Source organism: Apis mellifera, linkage group LG3 (assembly GCF_003254395.2).
Source record: "Apis mellifera strain DH4 linkage group LG3, Amel_HAv3.1, whole genome shotgun sequence".
NCBI classification, from domain to species: Eukaryota; Metazoa; Arthropoda; class Insecta; order Hymenoptera; family Apidae; genus Apis; species Apis mellifera.
In genome coordinates this window covers 10,783,928-10,808,256 of record NC_037640.1, presented here as the reverse complement: position 1 = coordinate 10,808,256, position 24,329 = coordinate 10,783,928, and the positions used below count along the sequence as shown (strand labels likewise).

At 35.4% G+C, this 24,329-nt stretch overlaps 1 protein-coding gene across 12 annotated transcripts in view; it reads left to right on the top strand.

The window, feature by feature from the left end:
- The window catches only part of LOC409856 (guanine nucleotide-releasing factor 2), a 90,045-nt gene that overhangs the window by 10,787 nt on the left and 54,929 nt on the right, over positions 1-24,329 (top strand). For 3 of the 12 annotated variants that reach the window (XM_393346.7, XM_016911346.2, XM_016911345.2), the window contains exon 1: positions 6,367-7,376. The exons of 2 other annotated variants lie outside the window; for them this stretch is intronic. In XM_393346.7, coding sequence (XP_393346.3) covers positions 7,205-7,376 — 172 coding nt within the window. In that variant the 5' untranslated portion in view covers positions 6,367-7,204. Of the gene's footprint in view, positions 1-6,364; positions 7,377-24,329 lie in introns of those variants that run through there. 7 more of the 12 variants (XM_016911350.2, XM_016911344.2, XM_016911342.2 and 4 more) reach the window with 6 other exon arrangements.

Below are 24,329 nucleotides of genomic sequence, written 5' to 3'. Positions count from 1 at the left end.
TTAAGTTGGACGGAGTTTTCCGCGATCGCTCGCTGTCGCGTGCTCCATTGATCGAACCTTCCAAGTTCGATGGTGCGTGTATCGAGTTACGTCACGGGCAAACCTTCTCGATCCTTAGTTGTTCCGCGATCTTCCATCGAGATGGTGGCTTCATCCAGCCGATAAATCGATTCGACGAGTTTCCAATGTTGGAAGCACGAGAAATTTCGTTGCGACGAAGATTAAGGTGACGCGAAGTGGAGATTTTTTTTGTTCGAGGTGTTGATACAAATTTTTTGGAAATTTGTTTTCTAGATTTTTAAAGATCGTTAATTGAGATGATGGCTTCATCGAGCCGATAAATCGATTCGAATTTCCAATGTTGGAAGCACAAGAAATTTCGTAATATTTCGTTGCAATGAAGATTAAAGTGATGTGAAATGAAGATTTTTTTGTTCGAGGTGTTGATACAAATTCTTTTGGAAATCTGTTTTCTAGATTTCTAAAGATTGTTAATTGAGATGATGGCTTCATCGAGCCAATAAATCGATTCGAATTTCCAATGTTGGAAGCACAGAAGAAATTTCGTAATATTTCGTTGCGACGAAGATTAAAGTAATGTGAAATGAAGATTTTTTGTTCGAAATTTTTTGAAAATTTGTTTTCTAGATTTCTAAAGATTGTTAATTGAGATGATGGCTTCATCGAGCCGATAAATCGATTCGAGTTTCCAATGTTGGAAGCACAGAAGAAATTTCGTAATATTTCGTTGCAATGAAGATTAAGGTGACGTGAAGTGGAGATTTTTTGTTCGAAGTGTTGATACAAATTCTTTTGGAAACCTGTTTTCTAGAAAGATTGTTAATTGAGATGATGGCCTTATCGAGCCGATAAATCGATTCGACGAGTTTCCAACGTTAGAAACGTAGTGGATAAGAAGGGAAATTTCCTTTTCGTAATATTTGCGACGAAGATTAAGGTGATGCGAAGTGGAGATTTTTTATTGTTGTTGATACATTCGTATACGAATCTTTCGGAAGTCTTTTTTCTAAGAAAACGATGGACGAAATGTGGAGAGTTTTTAAGGTTTATAGGTTTGAGGTGTTACTCTATTTCTGTCTTCTCGCTCGATAATTAATCGATGCTTTCGTGCAACTAACTTTTATGTTTGTTCCGGCCTCTAAAATTGACTCTCCAAAAATATTTCACGCGAATGTACAGAGAGTGTCTGAGCGATTACGAATATAAAAGACAAGTCGAAAGAAGAGTAAAAAAATTTTATAATAATTTTCCAAAATCCATTTCCGATAAAAAAATAGAATACGTTGTACAACTTCACGTGTTATTTTTAAATAAAGCTTCTCTCAAATATGATATCTCGATATAATTCTATTCTTTTTTTCTTAAGTATTACGTATAAATTTCTCAAAACAATCCACTCATTCCTCGATCACTTTTATCCAGACACTCTTTATATTTTTCGATAGGACGAATCGATCGATCATCGGAAGAAGCATTCCTTTTCTTTCTTCTCGATCGATCGATTAATATATCGAAGCTCGAGAAGGGCTGATATCGAGCGACCTTTCACTCGTTATTTTCCCTCGAATCGATCGAGAAATCGCAACTTCCACGGAAGAAAAGTTTCTCGCGTGGAGAATCTCATCTTGGAGGCCGATCGAAAATCGAGACTCGGCGATCGTCGAGAATTTAGACACTCGTGATTTCAAAATAGCTCGTGTAAATCGATGGCAATTTGTTCCTTGGTAAATTAAACGATCGTTGGTGCGACGTTTAACGTTTCGAGATCGAAAGAACGAAAGTAAGATTTATTATTATGATTCAGAAAAAGAAGAGAAATCCGTGAGCTTGCCGTTTAAAAGAGTTTAAATTTTTAAATGGATTGGAAGGAAGATATTGTTGTAATTTTGTTCATAGATGGATCAGTGGCGATCGAAAACACGTACGCGACGCGATCTTCGTTTCGACGTTCTCAAACGGAACGTAGATGCTGCGTAATAAACGATCAGGCCCGATTAGTTAGCGGAACAGGAGGCGGCCGATCTGCTTGTTTTGATGAACGCGTGCCACGACGTTGTTGAAGACGATAATTTATTCTCGAACAATTCGATGATATTTGCTGTACGATTTTGGAACGATCGGTGGTTTTCGTTATCGATTTTAATGATAATTTTTTATTAAAAAAGAAAAGTTAAACAGACAGATTAATTTAACTCTTTTCACTCGTGTTATTATATATATATTTAGAATTTATTCTCGAACAATTCGATGATATTTGATGTACGATTTTGGAACGATCGGCTTCATTTTGATAATTTTTGATTAAAAAAGAAAAGTTAAACAGAGAGATTAATTTAATTCTTCGCATTCGTGTTATTATACGTTTATTTATATTAATATTACATTCTATGGACTTTTATTAGAATTTATTCTCGAACAATTCGATGATATTTGTACGATTTTGGAATGATTGGTGGTTCGTTATCGATTTTGATGATAATTTTTGATTAAAAAAGAAAAGTTAAATAGAGAGATTAATTTAATTCTTCGCACTCGTTATTATACGTATATTTATATTAATATTATATTCTATGGACTCTTATTAGAATTTATTCTCGAACAATTCAATGATATTCGGTGTACGATTTTGGAATGATCGGTTATCGATGCTTTTGATAATTTTTGATTAAAAAAATAAAAAACCCTTTGCACTCGTGTTATTATACGTATATTTATATTAATATTATATTCTATGGACTCTTGTTGCAATGTTTTTGCTTAAATGTGTGTATATAAAATAAATAAATAGAAAATAATAAAAGATTTTTTGTTCTGGCAAACCAGGATATTACATTATATACCGTTTTGAACGATATATCGTACAATGCAAAATTATGAAATGAAATTTTTTCAACGTTACTTACTTTTATTTACTTTTTTGGTCTTCAGTCGTTTTTTTATCATACAAGATTGGTTTATTCCTTTCAATTTAGAAGTTAGTTTTATCTATTTTATTAACAATTTTGAAAGATCTAAATATATACACAAATATTATATAGATTTTTATATACTGATAATTTATGCTGATAATTTTTCAAATTTTTTTTCCTACTAAAACATCAACTTTTTCATATGAAAAATATCGGTAAATAAAAAATAGGAGTGCAAAGGGTTAAAAGAATTCAAAAATGGCTCGAACGAATTGAATGACAGAAATTTGCGCGGCATTGGATTTATCGTGATTTATCAAAGGGATGATCCAGTGTGGAAAATAGGAAAGGTCGCGGCAAAGTAGCGATGGACGTTCCATTCCTCCAAGCAATCCAATGTTTCGGGGGAGACAGAAACGTGGCGGCAGAAACAGTGATAAATCTTCTCTCAACTCTGTCAAATAATAACAAGAAATTAACAGGCCGCTGAAAACATCCACCCGTCTTCCCCGCCGCCAATCCCCGGCGACGCCAATTATTCAACGCGCTCCTCGGCGTAATCATGCAAATCTGCGGGAATTTCGCGGCCGGGCCGAGATTTCCTGATTAATAATAATTACCACTGATGAACTTGCGACCCAGTTAAAGCGCCGCTTCCTGTCGCGCCCCAACCTTCCTACCGACGCGTTTATTTTCGGAGTTCGATGCCCCACACCCGCCATTTCCTACCATTTTCCATCCCGCGTTCGACGGGACGAGACGCGGATTCCTCGATGGAATTGCGATGAATCATCGTCCAAAAATAAGATTGAATCGGTCGAGTGTACAATTTGATCATCGTCCTCTTTGTTCTCTCTTTCTTTTTTCTCGAAGAAAAGATTTAGATTTTTCTCCTCTCTTTTTCTCGAACGAAATGTTTGATCGAGAACAATTACTCGCTCGATATCGAAAAATAGAAGGGGGAAAGGTAGCTGCGAGTGACAGAATATTTAGAGAGATTAAACACAGTGGAACACAGGTGCGTAGCTGTTTTCAATCGAAATCAATCTAAAATAAATCTCGTTTCATCGAGTGCGAATTGTTCGATTATTCTACAATTACGCTCGTTTCGTGTATAAATGTATACTTGCAATTTTTCTTGATAAATTTTTATCAAGAAATTCTTCTTCTTCTTCTTTTACCTCTTCACCGTTCGTTTCACATTTATTTCAGCAATCGGGTCGAAACGAGGCAGTGGCACGTTTCATTTCTTCGACAAAGTCCTATACATACATACATATATATATATATAAATATTGCCAGAAAACTCGATAATTTAATTGGGAGCAAGCAAGCCAGAAAAACGTGGTCCTTGTGCTCAACCCAGCGTGGAACGAGTTACACGATTGACCTGCCTGTGGTATCGAGTCATACACGCCGCTCGAAGAGCGGTAAAAGCGACGTGAAAAGCCGCGATCGGTCGAATAGGCCTCTCGCTCCGGTAAATCGTGAAAATCCACGTGAAAAAATCTTTAAGAATTCCCTCCCTCCTTTATATTGTATTATCGCAGCTCGCTTGGGCCACAAAGATTTATTTATCGTGTTTTCGAAATAAATATGGAACAACCACGATATAATTCGCTCGTCGATAGATTTTAACCATCTTTAAGTTTAAGAGAATTTTCCTTGGCACGAGATTATACATGAAGAATGACGTTTATCTTATTTATTAGTCTCAGGTTGCATAAATTTAAGAAATTTTGAATCAAATCCCTTCCAACTTGCAATTCTTTTTCTTTCGTGATTTTTTCTAGAAATTTTTTAACGAAATCTTTCTTTCACGAAGTGACATCTGAGCTAAGAGAATCCAATACGTGTTCGTTATCCTCGAATTACAGTGATCGTATTTTCCTCGACAAAATTTTCCAAATTCTATGTTGTTAAATTATATTGGCTGTTTGTAGAAGAATAACGGTAATTTCGAGATGATTCGTCGAGTAAATATTTTTAAAACACCTTGGCCTTTAATATAATAAAATTTTCCAAATTCTATGTTGTTAAGTGGAAGATTGTATTGGTTGTTTATAGAAGAACAATAGTAATTTCGAAATGATTCGCATCGAGTAAATATTTTTGAAACACCTTGGCCTTTAATATGATAAAATTTTCCAAATTCTATGTTGTTAAGTGGAATTGGCTGTTTGTAGGAAAACAACGATAATTTCGAGATGATTCGTCGAAATTTTTTAACAAAATCGGAACTCTTTCTTTCACGAAGTAACATCTGAGCTAAGAGAATCCAATACGTGTTCGTTATTCTCGAATTACAGTGATCGTATTTTCCTCGACAAAATTTTCCAAATTCTATGTTGTTAAGTAGAAGATTGTATTGGCTGTTTATAGAAGAACAATAGTAATTTCGAGATGATAAATCGCATCGAGTAAATATTTTTAAAACATCTTGGCCTTTAATATGACAAAATTTTCCAAATTCTATGTTAAGTGGAATTATATTGGCTGTTTATAGAACAACAATAATAATTTCGAGATGATTCGCATCGAGTATAATATTTTTAAAACACCTTGGCCTTTAATATGACAAAATTTTCCAAATTCTATGTTGTTAAGTGGAATTATATTGTTTGTAAGAAAACAACGGTAATTTCGAGATGATTCGTCGATAAATCGCATCGAGTAAATATTTTAAAAACACCTTGGCCTTTAATATGACAAAATTTTCCAAATTCTATTCATTGTTAAGTGGAAGATTGTATTGGTTGTTTGTAGGAGAACAACGGTAATTTCGAGTGTAATACTTTTAAAACACCTTGGCGTTCAATATGACGATTTTTAACACCACGATGATACGTGGCCATCGATCGCGCCACGCTCGCGCCATACCAGGAGGAGAGCACGGAAGCGCGTTAAGAAATCGTAACGGAACATCCGTCGCGTTAAAATAGACATCCTGGAACTCGAATCTGGTATACTCCACCTCGGTGTAGTACTCGAGGCTGCTAAATGTATCATCATCGCACGTATATTTAGGCGATGACTGTCATCGGCTCGGCTCAATCTAAATACCTGGCCTTCTCCAGCTCTTTCAAATTTCACCATCGATATCGTCTTATTTTATATCGCGGAGAATTTGTCGTGGAATTTTTAAAAATTTCAGAAGAGAATATATAAAAGTTGAGTAAAAATTTTTCCTCGAGCCGATCGAGTAGGTATCCATTTATCGATCGAGTAATTTAAACACGAAAATACTTCATACTTTTTAGATGTTTCGAAAAGGAGGAAAGAATGAATAATTATTATAAAGTAAAACAGATTAATTGTTTAATTATTGTAGAACAAAAGATTGAAATATCACGAAAATTCATTTCAACAATTATCGAAAACAAGAGGGAAAAAAAGAGTTATTTCTATCATTAGTCTGTATATATATATATATATAATCGTTACTTCGGATAGATAAACACGGTATCTTGAGATTCTACCACGTATCTTTAATTACGCGTTATTAAGCGTAGAATTAAAGTTCAGCAAACAGTGTATTGTCGCCACGGTGTTATCTGTTTACAGCGTGAACCCAAGCTAGTCACTTGCTAAATATACTTTTCGTGAGATCATATGCAATATTATATATATATATAAATATTCGTGTGTTTCTTAGTTTGCTCGATGTTGCTCGTCCGATAGCGATCATCGATAATCGTGTAGCGTCTTCTTGCCATCCATTCTATAAGAACGTTTATCTCTTGCATCCGATCCAAGTAACAATTATCGATCTAATTAAACGGAGTGAGAAAAATTTTTACAATCACCTCGATATATATGTGTGTGCGTATCGATAAAAGTGACACGTTGAACGCGAAATTCTTTCAAACACTTGCGTCAACTTATCCAGAGAAGACAGATAAGAAGTGGATTTATCTCGGTGATTTAACCTTCGGCTTTTTTTTTTAGGTTAGCTTCTCTCGATTCGGATAAAATACAAAATCCATTCGGTACAATTATAGATGATACGATTATTTTACAGTATTAATTCCATCCTCTCCTCTAAGTGAATCCTTCCACCAGTTCGAAAACGTGAAAGCGGTGAGAACTTGGTTCGGTAATCGTGAATCGTGTGAATCGAATTTTATTGAACCGAGCGCGCAAGGTGTGCGATGCCCGTGCAGTGCAACGTGACAAGGATGAGCGTGCTCGAGAAACCGTGCGCAACGTCGACGAGCATCCGTCACCGTCTCGAGGATCTAACGTGATCGCCGTTTGACGGGGGCGGCGGCGAGATGCCTCAATACGACGACACCTTCCTCGACTCGCCGATCTTCCGCCGGCGCACGCGTAGCTACGCCGTGCACAAGGAGTTCGTGCCGAGCAGCCTCGCCACACCTTTGCTGCTCGCCGTGACCAATCACGCCAGGACCCTTTCCGGCTCCCTGTCGACCTGCAGCCTGAAAGGTAATAACTAAGGAATCCGGGTTAAGGGCACGTTGTGTCCTCTTTCGTTCGAACGGGTTGAAAAGGGAATCCGCTCGAGACACGTCTTTCTTTCTTTCTTTCTTTGTTGGAAATTCGATCGAGCGAATGCTTTTCCTTCCCTCGAATTAGATTTTAATTTTTGTATCTGTGGAAAGAATAGGGTGTTGGGGAAATTTCGTAATCTCGTCTTTTTTTTTTTAAATAGAACTCTGACTGTTTGTTAAATATCAATCTTTATCGAAAGATATTTTGTCCAGGCTTTTTAAGATAAAATATTGTAAAAAAAAAATTATTATTACCATTCTCGAAGCGAATTCAGATTATATACACGTATAATACGTGTGCTTTTCTCGAAAATGTACGACCAGGTTATTTATTCACCGCATCCTCGCCGAGTGAGCAAAATCGATGATCTCTCCGTTGATCCTTCAGCATTAAAGGATGCAACCGGATTATCCGAAATCCTCTCCGAAGTCGTGTCCCGATCAATTTCGCAAGTATTGTACTCGTTCGACGATGGAAATGGCGCGTTAGACGAGTGATTGGCAAACGCTATCGCCGAATGCTCTGCCTCTGGAGTAATTAAACTTAGGATAACCGCGTTATGGAAGCGAGTTTGGCCGCGCTAAATATAGGCTCACTCGATGAAAGCGACTATTAATTACCCATTCGTGGTGTCAATCGTATTAAGCGGACATCTTCGGCTGTTAACACTTGGGCTGTTAACGTTGCGTGTATATTCGTATAGAAGATTCGCAGAGTCTATGAATTCCTGTGTTTCCGTTCTTGAGCAGTGTCGTGAAAATTTATCAATTTCGAATTGGACGATGTTCGTCTATTTTGAAATACAATGGAAGAGGATGGGGATAGATTGTTATAATTGTGATTGAGGAGTGTCGTGAAAATTTATCAATTTCGAATTGGACGATGTTTCGAAAACAAAATAGAATGAAAGAAGATGGGGATAAATTTGGTAGACGATCGAGCGAATGCTTTTCCTTCCCTCGAATTAGATTTTAATTGCCCATAATTTAATTTTTGTATTGTGGAAAGAGGGATAAATGATGGTAGACGAAAAATGTTGTTATAATTGTTATGATTGAGGAATGTCGTGAAAATTTATCAATTTCGAATTGGACGATGTTCGCCTATTTCGAAAACAAAATAGAATGGAAGAAGATGGGGATAAATTTGGTGGTAGACGAAAAAAGTTGTTATAATTGAGGAATATCGTGAAAATTTATCAATTTCGAAACAGACGATCAGAATGTTCATCTATTTCGAACATGAAATGAAAGAGGATGGGGATAGAATTGATGAAAAATGTTGTTATAACTGTGAAATTATTTTGTTTGGATTCAGGGAAGATTGAATTGTTCTTTTATACAAAGATTGGCCTGCAAAATGAATCTTTGGTTGAATTGTTTGAAGGGGTGGACGAGAAGGAAAATGTCGTTATAATTTGAGAAATATAATTTAGATTATTCGCAGAGATTAAATTAATCGGTCGCAAAGAGCTGCAACTTTTCTTGTTTGCATAAAGTGTCCTTACAGCGTAGAAGGGAGGAATAACGAGAAACGTAAAGAGAAGCGAATTATGTCGGCGTTGGGAGGAGGAATTGCTTAACTTTTGTACCTCGAACTTGATCGTCTAATGGCTTATATTTATGCATTCAAATTACTTTATCAAAGAGATTGAAATGCGCAATGCACAATGTATATTGCGCACAATACCACGGTAATACATATTAATGCCGTAATTGCGCGGATATCTCGAAAGTAATTAAAGACAAATATCGAGAGAGGTGGTTGAAAAACTTTGGTATTGTAAATTTTCCTCCTTTGTCGAATCGCAGTTTCGTCGGATGAAAGATTGGATTTAAAAAAAAAAAGAATCAAAGATCACAAAGCATCCGTTGGCTCGTTCAAATTTCCCCGCGAAATACGAAATTTATATTTATGGATATTTTTCCGTCCTTTTTTTTTTTACTTTCGTTTAATTTCAACCGAAATTTATATTTGTGTATCTCTGCTCCTCTTCGATTTCATTTGAAAAGCAAATTCTTCCCGCGCGGTGTCGAATTGTTTTTTTCTTTTTTTTTTTTTTTTTTTGAAGAAACGCTCTCGACTTGAATGGAAATAGAATCTTGCACGCGGTTTTTCTAACTTTTTCTTCTCTTCTCTTCTGTTCAACATGGCGGAAGTAAGAAGCCTCATAATTCAAGCCTCGTAATTGATCGTTGTTAAAAATCTTTTGAATTTCTCCACTTTTCCTCCTTCATTCTTTCCCTTGGAAATTCGGTGAATTGAATCGAAATGATTTTAGATATGCGTTTTCCTTCGAATTTTATTCCAATTTTGAATCGATCGAACGTTTAAACGTTAGAAATATATTCTATTTTTAAGTATCTTTTAAACTCGACCTCGAGATTGTGCAAGTTTTTTTTTTCCACGTTGCTCCGATCAGAAATTAAACCAGGCAAATAATAAACAATCACGAGAAGGAAATTTTCCATCTTTGATATACGACGCGTTAAGCAATCGTATTTGAACGAGGTGTTTGGCAGTGCAACAACTAAGGTACATCACGTTAAATTTACCTTTACTATATAATTACAACGAGGTATTAAAACAAAATATCGCGTGATCTGTCCTCGACGTGTTACGTAAAACTTTGAAATTCTTTTGCAACGAGAAGAGGCGAGAGAAAATTTTCTTGCCTTTTTCCCTTTTTATTAAAAATTATTTTCAAGCCAGTTATTCAAATATTATCCCACAATTTTCATACATTTAAGAATTTCCTCAAAATTTCTTTCATTAATATACAATTTTTCTTAATTTACAACATTGTTCGATGTATCATCGAAATTTCTTCTCAGAATATATAATTTTTCCCAAGCCTCTCCAAACAATTTTCCATTCCAACGTCCGTTTAATTCGAAAAAAAAAAAATATATATATATATATATATATATACATAAATTCTCATTTAGACCCAGATTAGACCGAAATTTCTTCTCAGAATATATAATTCTTTTCAGAATAAGCCAATTATTCAAATATTACCCCACAATTTTTCTATATGTAAAAATTTCCTCATTAATATATATCTCAAATTTTTTCTCATCTATGAATAATAATCAACGTTGTTCGATGTATCGAAATTTCTTCTCAGAATAAGCCAATTTTCAAATTATTCAAATATTATTCCACAATTTTTCTATATTTAAGAATTTCCTTAAAATTTCTTTCATCAATATATACCCCAAATTTTTCCTAATCTACGAATAATAATCAACGTTGTTCGATGTATCATCGAAATTTCTTCTCAGAATAAGCCAATTATTCAAATTATTCAAATATTATTCCACAATTTTTCTATATTTAAGAATTTCCTGAAAATTTCTTTCATCAATATACACCCCAAATTTTTCCTAATCTACGAATAATAATCAACGTTGTTCGATGTATCATCGAAATTTCTTCTCAGAATAAGCCAATTATTCAAATTATTCAAATATTATTCCACAATTTTTCTATATTTAAGAATTTCCTTAAAATTTCTTTCATCAATATATACCCCAAATTTTTCCTAATCTACGAATAATAATCAACGTTGTTCGATGTATCATCGAAATTTCTTCTCAGAATAAGCCAATTATTCAAATTATTCAAATATTATTCCACAATTTTTCTATATTTAAGAATTTCCTGAAAATTTCTTTCATCAATATACACCCCAAATTTTTCCTAATCTACGAATAATAATCAACGTTGTTCGATGTATCATCGAAATTTCTTCTCAGAATAAGCCAATTATTCAAATTATTCAAATATTATTCCACAATTTTTCTATATTTAAGAATTTCCTTAAAATTTCTTTCATCATAATCTTTCCTTAAAATTTCTTTCATCAATATATATCTTAAATTTTTCCTAATTTATAAATAATAATCAACGTTGTTCGATGTTTCATCGAAATTTCTTCTCAGAATAAATTAATTATTCAAATATTATATACAATTTTTCTATATTTAAAAATTTCCTCATTAATACACACCAAATTTTTTTAATCTACGAATAATAATCAACGTTGTTCGATGTATCATCGAAATTTCTTTTCAGAATAAATTAATTATTTAAATATTATCCCACAATTTTTCTATATTTAATTTTTTTTATTTAATATTTAATTAAATAATATTTAATTCTATATTTAATTTTTCTATATTTAAATTTCCTCATTAATATATATCTCAAATTTTTCCTAATTTATAAATAATAATCAACATTGTTCATCGAAATTTCTTCTCAGAATATATAATTTTTCATTCCAACATCCGTTTAATTCCAAAAAAAAAAAGAAAAAATATACATACATACATACATAAATTCTCATTTAGACCCAGATTAGACCGACAGGTATTTTCCAAGTTCCGGCTCGCGCGGTCGCTCGGAAGTCGGTTACAGCAGCGGTACACGCCGCTGGCAATATCCCGGCCGGGCTGTCAATAAACGGAACGAAACACGGTCCTTCGACGAGAGAGAGAGAGAGAGAGAGATTTGCTTCGATGGTTCGCGCGCGATAAATATCTCGGATCCGGCGGCCGATTATCAACGGGACCGCAACGTTTACAAAAGGGGGCGCGTGGGGGGTGGTTTGGAAAACGTTAATAAACGTTGCGCCGGGGACGGGGGTCGATAATTAGCGGAGCGATAAAGTTTGTCCGAATGGGCGGCCGAAAATTAAACCGAGGCAAAATTTGTTTTGGCCGTTATTCGACGCCGGCTCTTTCCCGTTTTAAGCGGATCGGATCCGATGGATCGACGCGGGATGGGATCTCGTCGTGGGCCGAAAGCCGTATGATGAACTGCAACTTCCTGGGATGGGGTGAGGGACACGGTTTATTAGATTGCGTAGCGCGCGCCGGCTTTACAAAGTTTGAAATTAGCTGGGATATTGTGTTTTCGATTTTCTTCCATTTTAAAATGGAGAGTGTTTCGTAATATATCGGCAAAAATCGGATGAAAATCTTGATAATGCGCAATTGATGGATATTAATTAATTATTGTTCGTCAATTTGTGGAATATTTTATCTTCGTTTATTTAAATTTCGTTCGACGATAAACTAATTATATTTTACGATTTTTGGAAGATTTTTGGAATTTGGGCTTTCTTTTTAATTTTATGAGAATGCAGAGATACATTAATTTTCTATAATTCACACGCTTGTTCAATCTACATTGATTTCTAAATTCGAAAAAAGTGTCATCGGGGAATAAGTAGTCTCGTATGAGGATAATTTAATAAACAGTAATTGTCCACTGAAAAAGAAACCCAAAAGATTTCACTTCGAATTCACCGTCTGCGCTTTCACGTCGAATTAGTCGATTTGCATTCATGGCTAATAAGAACGAGGAGTGGTGCAGGTTTATCAAAACGTATCTCCGCCATTCGAGTTTACCTTTTCTCTCTCTTGGCTGCTTCCAGAGAGAAAAAGAGAAAAAGAGATTCTCCCGGTGGTGCAATCTGCATCCATAGAACTCGTTGCAACTCGACGCTCTCATGAATAGGAATTTCATCTGTATGAAATAATAATCGTATTAAAAAAAGAGAGGAAGAGAGAGAGAGAGAGAAAAGATGGATTTCCTTTCGACGAAATAAATGTTCCAAAGATAATCGAATAAACAATTCAACCATTCGCGTATATTTTTTTTCAATTTGCCTTCTATTCTCTCTCTCTCTTTTTATAGGAGGGAATAATATTAAATCTTGAATATATCTGAAATTTTCGAGAGAAGATTTATTTTAATACCGGTTTTCGTTTTAGATTTTTCATTTATTCCGCAAATGGACCGATGGTATTATCATTTTATTAAGCAAGAAAACTCTATGAAACCGGATTATTCTCGTTACGGATTATCTGTCCCTCTTTTCATTTAAAAAAATTGGAGCGCCGTAGTTGGGAATAATTTAATACGAGACTTCAAAAAAAAAAAAAGAAACGGAAGAAAAGGAAAGAAGAGAAGAGAAATAAGGTTAAGAAAAAAATCAGCTTTAAATTCACGGTTCGATTTCATCGGTTTATATTCAACGCGATAATTTTATAACGCCTTTAAACAGGGGAGAGCAGAAGATCTAATTAATTATTCAAACCTCGAAACCACTGGACACTTCGATCGCCTTTATCGCGCCAGTGACAGAATTTCCATTGTTCTCTTCGAATATTTATCGTTAAAATTCGAAGGAATTTCGAGGGACGATTAAAAATTCTCGACGACCGAAAAAATTAAATCGAATTAATCGAAATATTAACCCCAGAGAATTCCGATCCCAACTCGATCGAATTCGATTTAAATAAAAAAATCCTTTTTTTCCTTTTTATTGCCTCAACCACGATCGAGACGATTTGTCCTCCTCTCGATATCGATTTGTTACCTAGATTTAAGTTATAAATCGTTTTTTTCTCCTCTTTTTTCCCCCTCCTCCCTCCAGTACACGAGCGTTTAACGCGTCAAGTAGAATTCGCAGGAGGGAAAGCTTGTTTTACGAGGGTGGTCCTACACGCTCGAGGGTGTAAACCACCACTTAATCAAGACGTTACACGAGAGTTCTCCTCGCGAGAGAGAGAGTTTTCCAACCCATCTTGCTCCAGGGGTTGGTCACCCCTTTTAGCATCCATCGATCCCCGATAGATAAAAGGTTTTCCGCCATAAATGTATTATTCGTTCTTTTTCTTCTTCCTTTTCTTTTTATATTTTATTTGTATCTGTTCTTGTTGATTCCTTTTCATGTATATCGGTAATAGAGAATCTTTTTAATAATCGTAATAATAAATGTTTCTTTCCTATTGGCAACTACGATTCAACGAAGAAAAATTTTATTTATGTTTATTGAGCGTGTCACATTTTTCCATGAAACAGAGAAAAATAACAATAAATGTTTCTTTCTCATTAAACTACAATTGGACAAAGAAAAATTAATACGATATCCAAGAATACGATAAACATGAAAATATACATATATAATAACTATTTGTACCATTCTTAACAATTATTTCTCTCTCAAAATTCTTTTTAAAATTGTATAAAAAAGACAACGACAACAGTTTAAACTTCAACATCTTCGAAACAGGAAATAATCGGAAAATTTCTCGCCGCGAAATAAACGAGAAAAATTAATAGATGAAATTTGTTCAGATATAATAAGCATTAGTTCCAAATAAACTTTCGAATAACGATATCCAAGAATACGATAAACGTGAAAATATAATAACTACTCACCATCTTTAACAATTATTTCTTTTTCAAAATTCTCTCTAAAATCGTATAAAAAAGACGACAACAGTTTAAACTTCAACATCCCTCTTCGAAACAGGAAAATTTCTCGCCGCGAAATAAACGAGAAAAATTAATAGATGAAATTTGTTCAGATATAATAAGCATTAGTTCCAAATATACTTTTATCAACTTAAATAAACTTTCGAATAACGATATCCAAGAATACGATAAACGTACAAATATACCATCTTTAATAATTATTTCTCTTTCAAAATTCTCTCTAAAATCGTAAAAAAAACAACGACAACAGTTTAAACTTCAACATCCCTCTTCGAAACAGGAAAATTTCTCGCCGCGAAATAAACGAGAAAAATTAATAGATTAATTTGTTCAAATATAATAAGCATTAGTTCCAAATAAACTTTCGAATAACGATATCCAAGAATACGATAAACATGAAAATATTCATATATAATAACTATTTGTACCATCCTTAACAATTATTTCTCTCTCAAAATTCTTTTTAAAATTGTATAAAAAAGAAACTTCAACATCTTCGAAACAGGAAATAATCGGAAAATTTCTCGCCGCGAAATAAACGAGAAAAATTAATAGATGAAATTTGTTCAGATATAATAAGCATTAGTTCCAAATAAACTTTCGAATAACGATATCCAAGAATACGATAAACGTGAAAATATAATAACTACTCACCATCTTTAACAATTATTTCTCTCTCAAAATTCTCTCTAAAATCGTATAAAAACGACAATAAAAACGACAACAGTTTAAACTTCAACATCCCTCCTCGAAACGGGAAATAATCGGAAAACTTCTCGCCGCGGAATAAACGAGACGACTCCGCGGCGGCGAACACAATGGTGGTTCGCGAGCGAGCAATCAAATCTTGCCCGCGGGTGGAAGAAGCCGGCCGTTTAATGCACATCCACCGCCGCCAAAAGCGAATTTGACGGGTGCACTTACTCGCCCGTGCAAAATCTCGAGACACTCGGATCAACGCGACTCTTTGCAACGGTCCCCCCTCCCCCTCCTCTTTCTTCTCGCCGAGCGAAGATGACAAGAAATCCGCTTTCCGCGTGAAAGGGGCTTAACGTCGTCGTCTCACCGATAAATTTCAACCGAGAAGAGGAGAATATTTCGCCTGGCAAAGTGCATTCACGCGCCTCCCCCCGCGGGAATAGGCGTTCGAAGAGGGGGAGGGGGAGGGGGAAGAGCTTCGACAGGTCTCGCTTACGGGGGGAACGTTGCGGGTTACGCTTGGAACGCTCGCGTGTACACGGGGTAGTGTAAGGGGTAACTGAAATATTGTTCCATCTTTCCGCATTTATTGGACGGTGAAAATTTATCGTTCGAAATGTCGGAGGTAGTCGAGTCTGGAAACCGTAGATGGAATAATTCTTGTTTAATATAAATTTTGATAATTAAGCTTGTTCGATCGATGGAAAATAAATGTATGAAGTAATGTTAAATTATGAGAGAGGTGTCTTGTATCGGTTTTTGAGGAAGTTTAATTTAAAGGGGATTGTTTGTGTTTCCTTTTGCAAGGTAAATAAATCGTTTTTTGGAAACGTTATAAATGTTTTTGATTAGGTATCTAAGATTAAGTTTTATTGTACGATAATATGTATGAAGTAATGTTAAATTACGAGAGGGGTGTCTTATATCGGTTTTTGAGAAAGTTTAATTTAGAGAGGATTGTTTGTGTTTCCTTTACTTTTGCAAGGTAAATAAATCGTTTTTTGGAAACGTTATAAATGTTTTTAATTATAAGGTATCTAAGATTAAGTTTTATTGTAAGTTTGTGATAATAATTTGTTTAGGAAGGAGAGGGGAATAAAATAATAATCGAAATACCGTTGAATTTTATTTTATTATTCGCGAGGAGGATATCGAATGAGATAAAACTATGAGTTTCAATATCCGCGATAATGGCGGATTTATTCCGAACGAAACTTATGTACATGATTGTTATTTATTTATTACATATCGTGGAAAGAAAAATGAGAAAAAGTTATTATCGAGCAAATTCTTCGATCAACAACAAATCAACGATCGAATTACATTTGATCCAGCGTAACGAAGATAAGAATTAAATACCGATCGACGAAGCAACGCCGATATCCACCTTTATCAATTCCGCACGCGTTAAATTAATCCCCAATCGCATTAAATAGCCGAGTAAAAAGCTCGGAGGATTACCATTTCCATCCCTTGCATCCCATAAAATATTCCTACCTATATTTTCTCCCTCCCCCAACCGTGATCGAGTCATTAACGAATTAACGAAAGAAGAGAGAGAGGGAAAAAAAGGGAAAAAAAACCTTCCATCTTCCTCCCCGCTTAATTGTATTCGCAATTTCGCGTCGCGATAAAAGAGGCGACGATTTCAGGTGACGATAGTTGTCGCCCCCCTCTATATACTCGCCTTGGGGATCCCCGAGGGTTGAAGAAACGCGAAATTCCTCGTCAGGGATGATTGGGTGGGGAGAGGTCTAGCAGGAAGGGGAGGGAGAACTGGCGGTAAAAATAAATGGGAGAAGAAGGAGTCTCTGGGTGCGTGTCCTTTCCATTCCTTCCTGTTCCTCTTCTTCCTCTCGTCTATCGTCGTCTCTCTTTCTCTATGCTTCTCACATCCACCGCGTTTTCCAACACTTTGCTCTCTCTTCCCTTCTTCCGTAGGCCGAGATGGTGCTCGATTCTTCGCTCATTCATGCAAGAACTTCCAGCCAAGTGAATTTCGGCTCGCGGAGAGACGAGATGTTAGACGCTGATAGAGACGATAAAGGGGGAGGGGGTGGTGATACGGATAAAAATATTCATGGGTAGGATGATTCTTCCACTGGTTTCTTCTCGTTCGATTTTTTTGGAAGATCAAATTGGACATTGGGTCTCCTTGCATTCTAAAATTAAATTCATTAAAGGATTAAATTTTTTTTAAAGGACAAATTTATAAAAAGAATCAATAGGAAGTAGCAAAAGTACTTGCGTTCGTTGTTCTTCTCATTCTCTCGGATCAAATTGAATATTGGGTCTTCTTGCGTTTCTAAAATTATTAAATTCATCTATTTGCTATTACAGTATATTAATCAATTAATAATTAAAAGGATTAAATTATTGACAAATTTAAATAGAGAGATATCAAAAACTTACGTTCATTATTTTTCTTTGGATCGAATTGGACATTGAGTCTCCTTGCATTCTAAAATTCATCCATTTGCTATTACGGTATATTAATAATCAAAAGGATTAAATTATCGACGAATTTAAATAGAAAGATATCAAAAACTTACGTTCATTGTTTTTCCTCGGATCGAACTGAACATTGAGTCTCCTTGCATTCTAAAATTAAATTCAATAACAAAACCATATTGTGATTATATTAATAATCAAAAAAATTAAATTTTTTCGACGAATTTATATCAAAGTAATTTATAGAAAGAATCAATAGAAAGTAGCAAAAGTACTTGCATTCGTTGTTTTTCCTCGAATCAAATTGGCTCTCCTTGCATTCTAAAATTAAATTTAACTATATTATGGTATATTAATAATCAAAAGGATTAAATTTTTGCATTGTAAAATTCATCCATTTGCTATTACGGTACATTAATAATCAAAAGGATTAAATTATCGACGAATTTAAATAGAAAGATATCAAAAACTTACGTTCATTGTTTTTCCTCAGATCGAATTGGACATTGAGTCTCCTTGCATTCTAAAATTCATCCATTTGCTATTACGGTATATTAATAATCAAAAGGATTAAATTATTATATAATATATAATATATAATAAAAGGAAAATTATATATAATATATAATAAAAGGAAAATTATCGACGAATTTAAATAGAAAGATATCAAAAACTTATGTTCATTGTTTTTCCTCGAATCGAACTGAACATTGAGTCTCCTTGCATTCTAAAATTAAATTCAACCATATTATGATTATATTAATAATCAAAAAAATTAAATTTTTTCGACGAATTTATATCAAAGTAATTTATAGAAAGAATCAATAGAAAATAGCAAAAGTACTTGCATTCATTGTTCTTCCTCGAATCGAATTGGACATTGGCTTTCCTTGCATTCTAAAATTAAATTTAACTATATTATGGTATATTAATAATCAAAAGGATTAAATTTTTTCGACGAATTTATAGAAAGAATCAATAGAAAGTAGCAAAAGTACTTGCATCCATTTGCTATTACGGTATATTAATAATCAAAAGGATTAAATTATCGACGAATTTAAATAGAAAGATATCAAAAACTTATTCATTGTTTGATGAATTGCATTCTAAAATTAACACCATTAGGTCTATAATTTGTTTCATTGCTTTAAAACCTTGCATCATCAACGTAATCGATATCAAAAAGGATAAATGGCCGATATGATCGAGACAAATTAAGAACGATGCCAACGTGTCCGGGAATCGTTATGTATCATACTAATTAAAAATTTCTTTGAAGGACAAAAGAGGAAGGGGAGAAAAAGAAAAATTACGTGGCGAGATGAACGGCTCGTGTTGCTCGTTAAAAAAAAAGAAAAAAAAATGGCGCGCAGACTGGATGGTCGGCCACGCGGGGTAAGGAGAGGGAAGACTGTATCAAAGAGGCGCGAAAGAAAAATATCAGGGAACGCGTGTCGTCACGGCAAGATCGTGCGCTGGCATCTCATTAGTCCACGAATCCTCCTCCGCGCTAATGAGATTAATTACGTCGTCGTCCCTCTGTCTCGCGCGGAAGAGGCAGAACGGCAGGCGGATAGTAAAAAAAAAAAGAGAAAAAGAGAAAGAAAAATATGGCGATAAACAATCGAGCGTCCTGTTCGATCGTGGCGACGCACTAATTTGACGAGAGACTGGATTAATTGCTGCTGGCGGTGCTGCTTCCTCCTCCCGTTTCGATCCGCTGACACTCGGCGCGCAATTTAATTCCAGGATTCGATTTAATTTCGAGCGACTTGTTTCCCGTTCGCGGATGCGCGAATTTTTTTTTTTTTTTTTCTTTTTTCTCTCGCTTTTTATAATACAAGTTTGATTATTTGAGAACCGATGTTTTTGCCAGTTTCGATTACGAACGATCGATTTAATTTGACTTATTTTATATCGTGGACAGATGAATTTTTTTTTTTTCTATATTATATTTTCGCGAAAATACAATTTGTTAAATCAATTTTCTCGGCCATATTCGATCTATTTCGAATATATTTGAAAAACGGTGGATATTCGATGCTCGATCGACAAAATGAAAGATCCCGCCCGATTTTCCAATCGATGATAAAATCTCGATACACCGAAAACATTTCCGTCGTAAAATACAATTACTTTATCCCCCTAAAATCGCTCCCCCTTCGTATATACGCAATTCACTTGGCCAATCCATCCCTTCCATTATCACTATCACAACCTTCCCCCTCCTCCCTTCGAAAAAAAACATTTCCAATTTTTCAATCGACGGTGAATACACTTTCCATAAGTAACACCCTCGACCGCACGATACAATTACACCTTGCTTCAAAAATCAAATTTCACCCTCCATTAATTCCTCGAAAAAAGAAAAAAGAATTAAAAAAAAAAAATCAAGCACATCGATCGATCGATCGATCACGCATCCTCTTTATACTAGGAATCGAAATTTCCAATTCATCGTTCCACGGTTCACCGAACGATTATTCGCGTTAATCGTCCCCTTCCCCCCCCTGTTTATTCTCTTTTTCATCGCCGGTTTAAAGGGCCGCCAATGCGACAGAATCGCGGCCGCAGAATTGCAGAAATTATGGAAATCAGGCCCGGGAGGGGTGAGATATCCCTTCTGGGGGTCGTTCTCATTACCGATCGCCGGTTATAAATATGCGCGGGATACGGTTCGAGGGCGGGCCAGCAGATATTCCGAGCGGCACGTGCGAATCCCAGCAATGTGTCCCCCCTCCCCCTATATCGATCGGCCGCTGCCATCCCCGTGGCCGAACTGTGGAATTCGCTCGATCGTCGAAAATTTCACTACCCCCTCCTCTCCCCTCCCGTCAAGCGAAATCGAACGATGGATCGGCCGATTAAGGCCTCGAATCGAAGTGGATTTGTTGAGCGACGGGGACTTTGAATCGTCTTTTGTAATCGTTTCAAACGAACCACTTGGAGAATATATTGAAACGTGGATTGAAAGGTGGAAAATATCTTAAATTTTTGATATTGATTGATGATGGCTGAAAGGATGGATCAAGTATCGGAGGGATAAGGATTCGATAGTTTGAAACTCGTTTTAAAAAGAGGAGGGATTTACGCACGTTGTATATAAACGTATATACTTTAATCGAAATTTATTAAGTTTGATATTATCACTTTTAATCAATTGAAAAGATTTTAAGTTAAATTTAAACTCTTAATCTTCAAAATTGAAAATAAAAAATGATTTTTAAATCTTAATTATAGAGTGATTTATATCAACAATCGTAAAAACATTGGAATCTTGTATCATTATTCTAGCTTTGTAATCTAGGTTCATCGATAAGACTAATTATTCGGATAGAATTAATATCTCCAGGATTATGAATTAACAATTGTAACTAGACATGCAGTTTTAATAATTTATATTACAGTTATACCATTCTTAATTGGAGGAAATTTGGAAATTGATTAATTCCCTTAATACTACTCCAGATATGGCATTTCCACGAATAAATAACATTAGATTTTGATTACGTGGTATGAAGATTGAAGAGAAGAAGTTTAACAAAGAAAAAATCTTGCATCTTTTTCCTTTCAATTTGCGAGACGATTGGAAGAGCAAGACACGAATATATATTATTTTAAACCTTTATATATCGATCTTCGACTGTTTCTCGTGTTTTCCCGTTCCATCAGACGATATCACCTTTAATATGACATTTTCACATGAGCGGCAAATAATACTCTGACCCAGTAACAACTGGTGCACCTATAAAGATCCGATATCCGATAAAGGTTAACACATTCGAGAGAAGAGAAAAGAATATCGCGCACAAGTATCGCTTCCTAACAGCTTTTTTCTTTTTTTTAATAAAATACTTCCATCTTTTTCAAACCCTTCCAAAATCCCCGTAAGCCGTTTATCCGAAGATTAAATCGCCCTATCGTCGACTCTCTCTCTCTCTCTCTCACGAGGAATCGCCCTTCCCTATCCCGATTTACACGGATAAACGTGTCCGCCACGCTTTAAGAGTTACGTTAGCGATAATTAAAGGGGAGGGGAGGGGAGGAGGGATCTCGTTGAAATTTCGAGGCTTGATATCTCTCTCTCTCTCTCTCTTCTCTTATCGTTAGCCAAAGGAAAATGAAAGATAAACATCGCGAGAGCGGTTGAGAATTAAGGTAACGATGGTAACGAGAGCGCGCGTTTGCGAGGGTGGAAAAAGGAATCGTTTCGAGGCGAAGCACTTAGTACACGTAAGGAGGCTCCCCGTTTCCTTAAAGTGTGCAACTAAAGCTGCATTAATTAGCGAGATGGCCTTGCCTCGGTTTGATCGCAACAAGGCCGGTGTCTCGCTTTTCGACTCGCTTCAGACTCGAGGAAAGACACGCGAGCAAAGGGGAGGAAGGAGGGGGGATATCTACGTCATTAAACCGAGCGGTGGCGGTAGGTGGGATTAACTACGAGCGCCATTAGACCGCTTACTTTTTTTTTTCTTTTTCCTTCTCTGTTTCATTAAAAGCCACTCGTGCATTCTCTTTGATTTGCTATCGCGAACCACCGTTTTACCGTTTCGATTAATCCGGGACGAATCGATACGAGCTTTCTTTTCCATTCTAATCTTTTCTCCTCCTCTTTTCTGGAAGGAAGGAAGGAAGGAAGGAAGGAAGGAAGGAAGGAGGGGAAAGTGGTGGTGGTGGTGGTTGTAGCGTTAGGTTGTAAGATTGAAGGAAGAGATTGCACGGAATAATAAATCAAGGGAGGATGGTAACGGGATGGTTACGTTGTCTTTCCACGTTCGAGTCTTTTCGAGTCTCTTTATTAGTTAGGGATATTAATTTCCCTAACTTGATTAGCGTCTTCTGGTGAAAAAGAAAAGGGATTTCTTCGCTTCGTTTGCTATATCTGTTTGACTCTCTTGGAGAATACAATTAAACGTATCGAAAACTTTAACATTGATATGATAAAATTGATAAAAATTGATTAAAAGTTTATTAACGTCTTCTGGCGAAAAAAAAAAAAGAGGATTTCTTCGCTTCATTTGTTATCTGTTAATTCTTGGAGAATACAATTAAACTTTAACATTGATATGACAAAATTGATTAGAAGTTTTCATTAACGTCTTCTGATGAAAAAGAAAGGAATTCTTCGCTTCATTTGCTATCCGATTCATTTTTGAAGAATATTGTATCAAATTGTATGGAAAAGGTCAACTTCTGATGTTATCAATATGACAAAATTGGTTAGGGATATTAATTTCCTTAGAACTTCATTGACATCTTCTGGTGAAAAAAAAAGAGGATTTTTTTGTTTCATTTGTTATCTGTTAATTCTTGAAGAATACATTGAACGTATCGAAAACTTTATCGATATGACAAAATTGATTAGAAGTTCATTAACATCTTCTGATGAAAAAGAAAGGAGATTTCTTATTTTCATTTGCCATCCGATTAACTCTTGGAAGTAACACAATTGAACGTATCGAAAAGGTCAACTTTTGATGCCATCGATATACGACAAAATTGGTTAGGGATATTAATTTCCCTAGAACTTCATTGACATCTTCTGATGAAAAAGAAAGGGGATTTCCTCGCTTCGCTTGACATCCGTTTGACTCATTTGGGGGATACAATACGTTATCCTATATATAACATCAGAATCTATGCGCCTCGTTTAATCTCTTCGTTAATCTTATCAATTGTCGCCGCGTGTATTCGAATATCGAAAAAAGGTCTATCAACCCTGTCGATGTCGTCAACCACAAAAAATTGATTAAAAAAACAATTTTTTCCATCATGTAGACATTCAAAACTTGTTAACGTAAACGTTTCCAATTAAAAGAACCACTAATCCTATCGATCTCTCCCCGATGGAATCTCCAATATCGTGTCTCGAGATTAAATATTTTTCGAAAGAATATCGTGCTCGATCCCCGTAACCAACCCTCCTCGACTTACCTCATGCATCACCAAACAGATATATTGGGTTGGCAACTAAGTAATTGCGGATTTCAGTTGAAGTTGATGACGACCTAATCAAAGCAATAATCGATTCGAATCAGTACAACTCGTGAGATTGCAGAGAAGCTTCATGTATCACATACATGCATTGAAAACCAATTAAAATAACTTGGTTATATTCAAAAATTCGATACATGGCTTCCTCACGAACTGAAAGAAAAGTATTTAACGCAACGCATTAACAGCTGCGATTTGCTAAAGAAATGTAATGAAAATGATCCATTTTTAAAACGACTGATAACTGGCGATGAAAAATGGCTTGTTTACAACAATATCAAGCGAAAAAGATGGTGGAGCAGGCCACGTGAACCAGCTCGAACAACATCAAAAGCTGGTATTCGTCGAAAGAAGGTTTTGTTATCAGTTTGGTGGGATTACAAAGGAATTGTCTATTTTGAACTCTTACCACCCAACCGAACGATTAATTCTGTTGTCTATATCGAA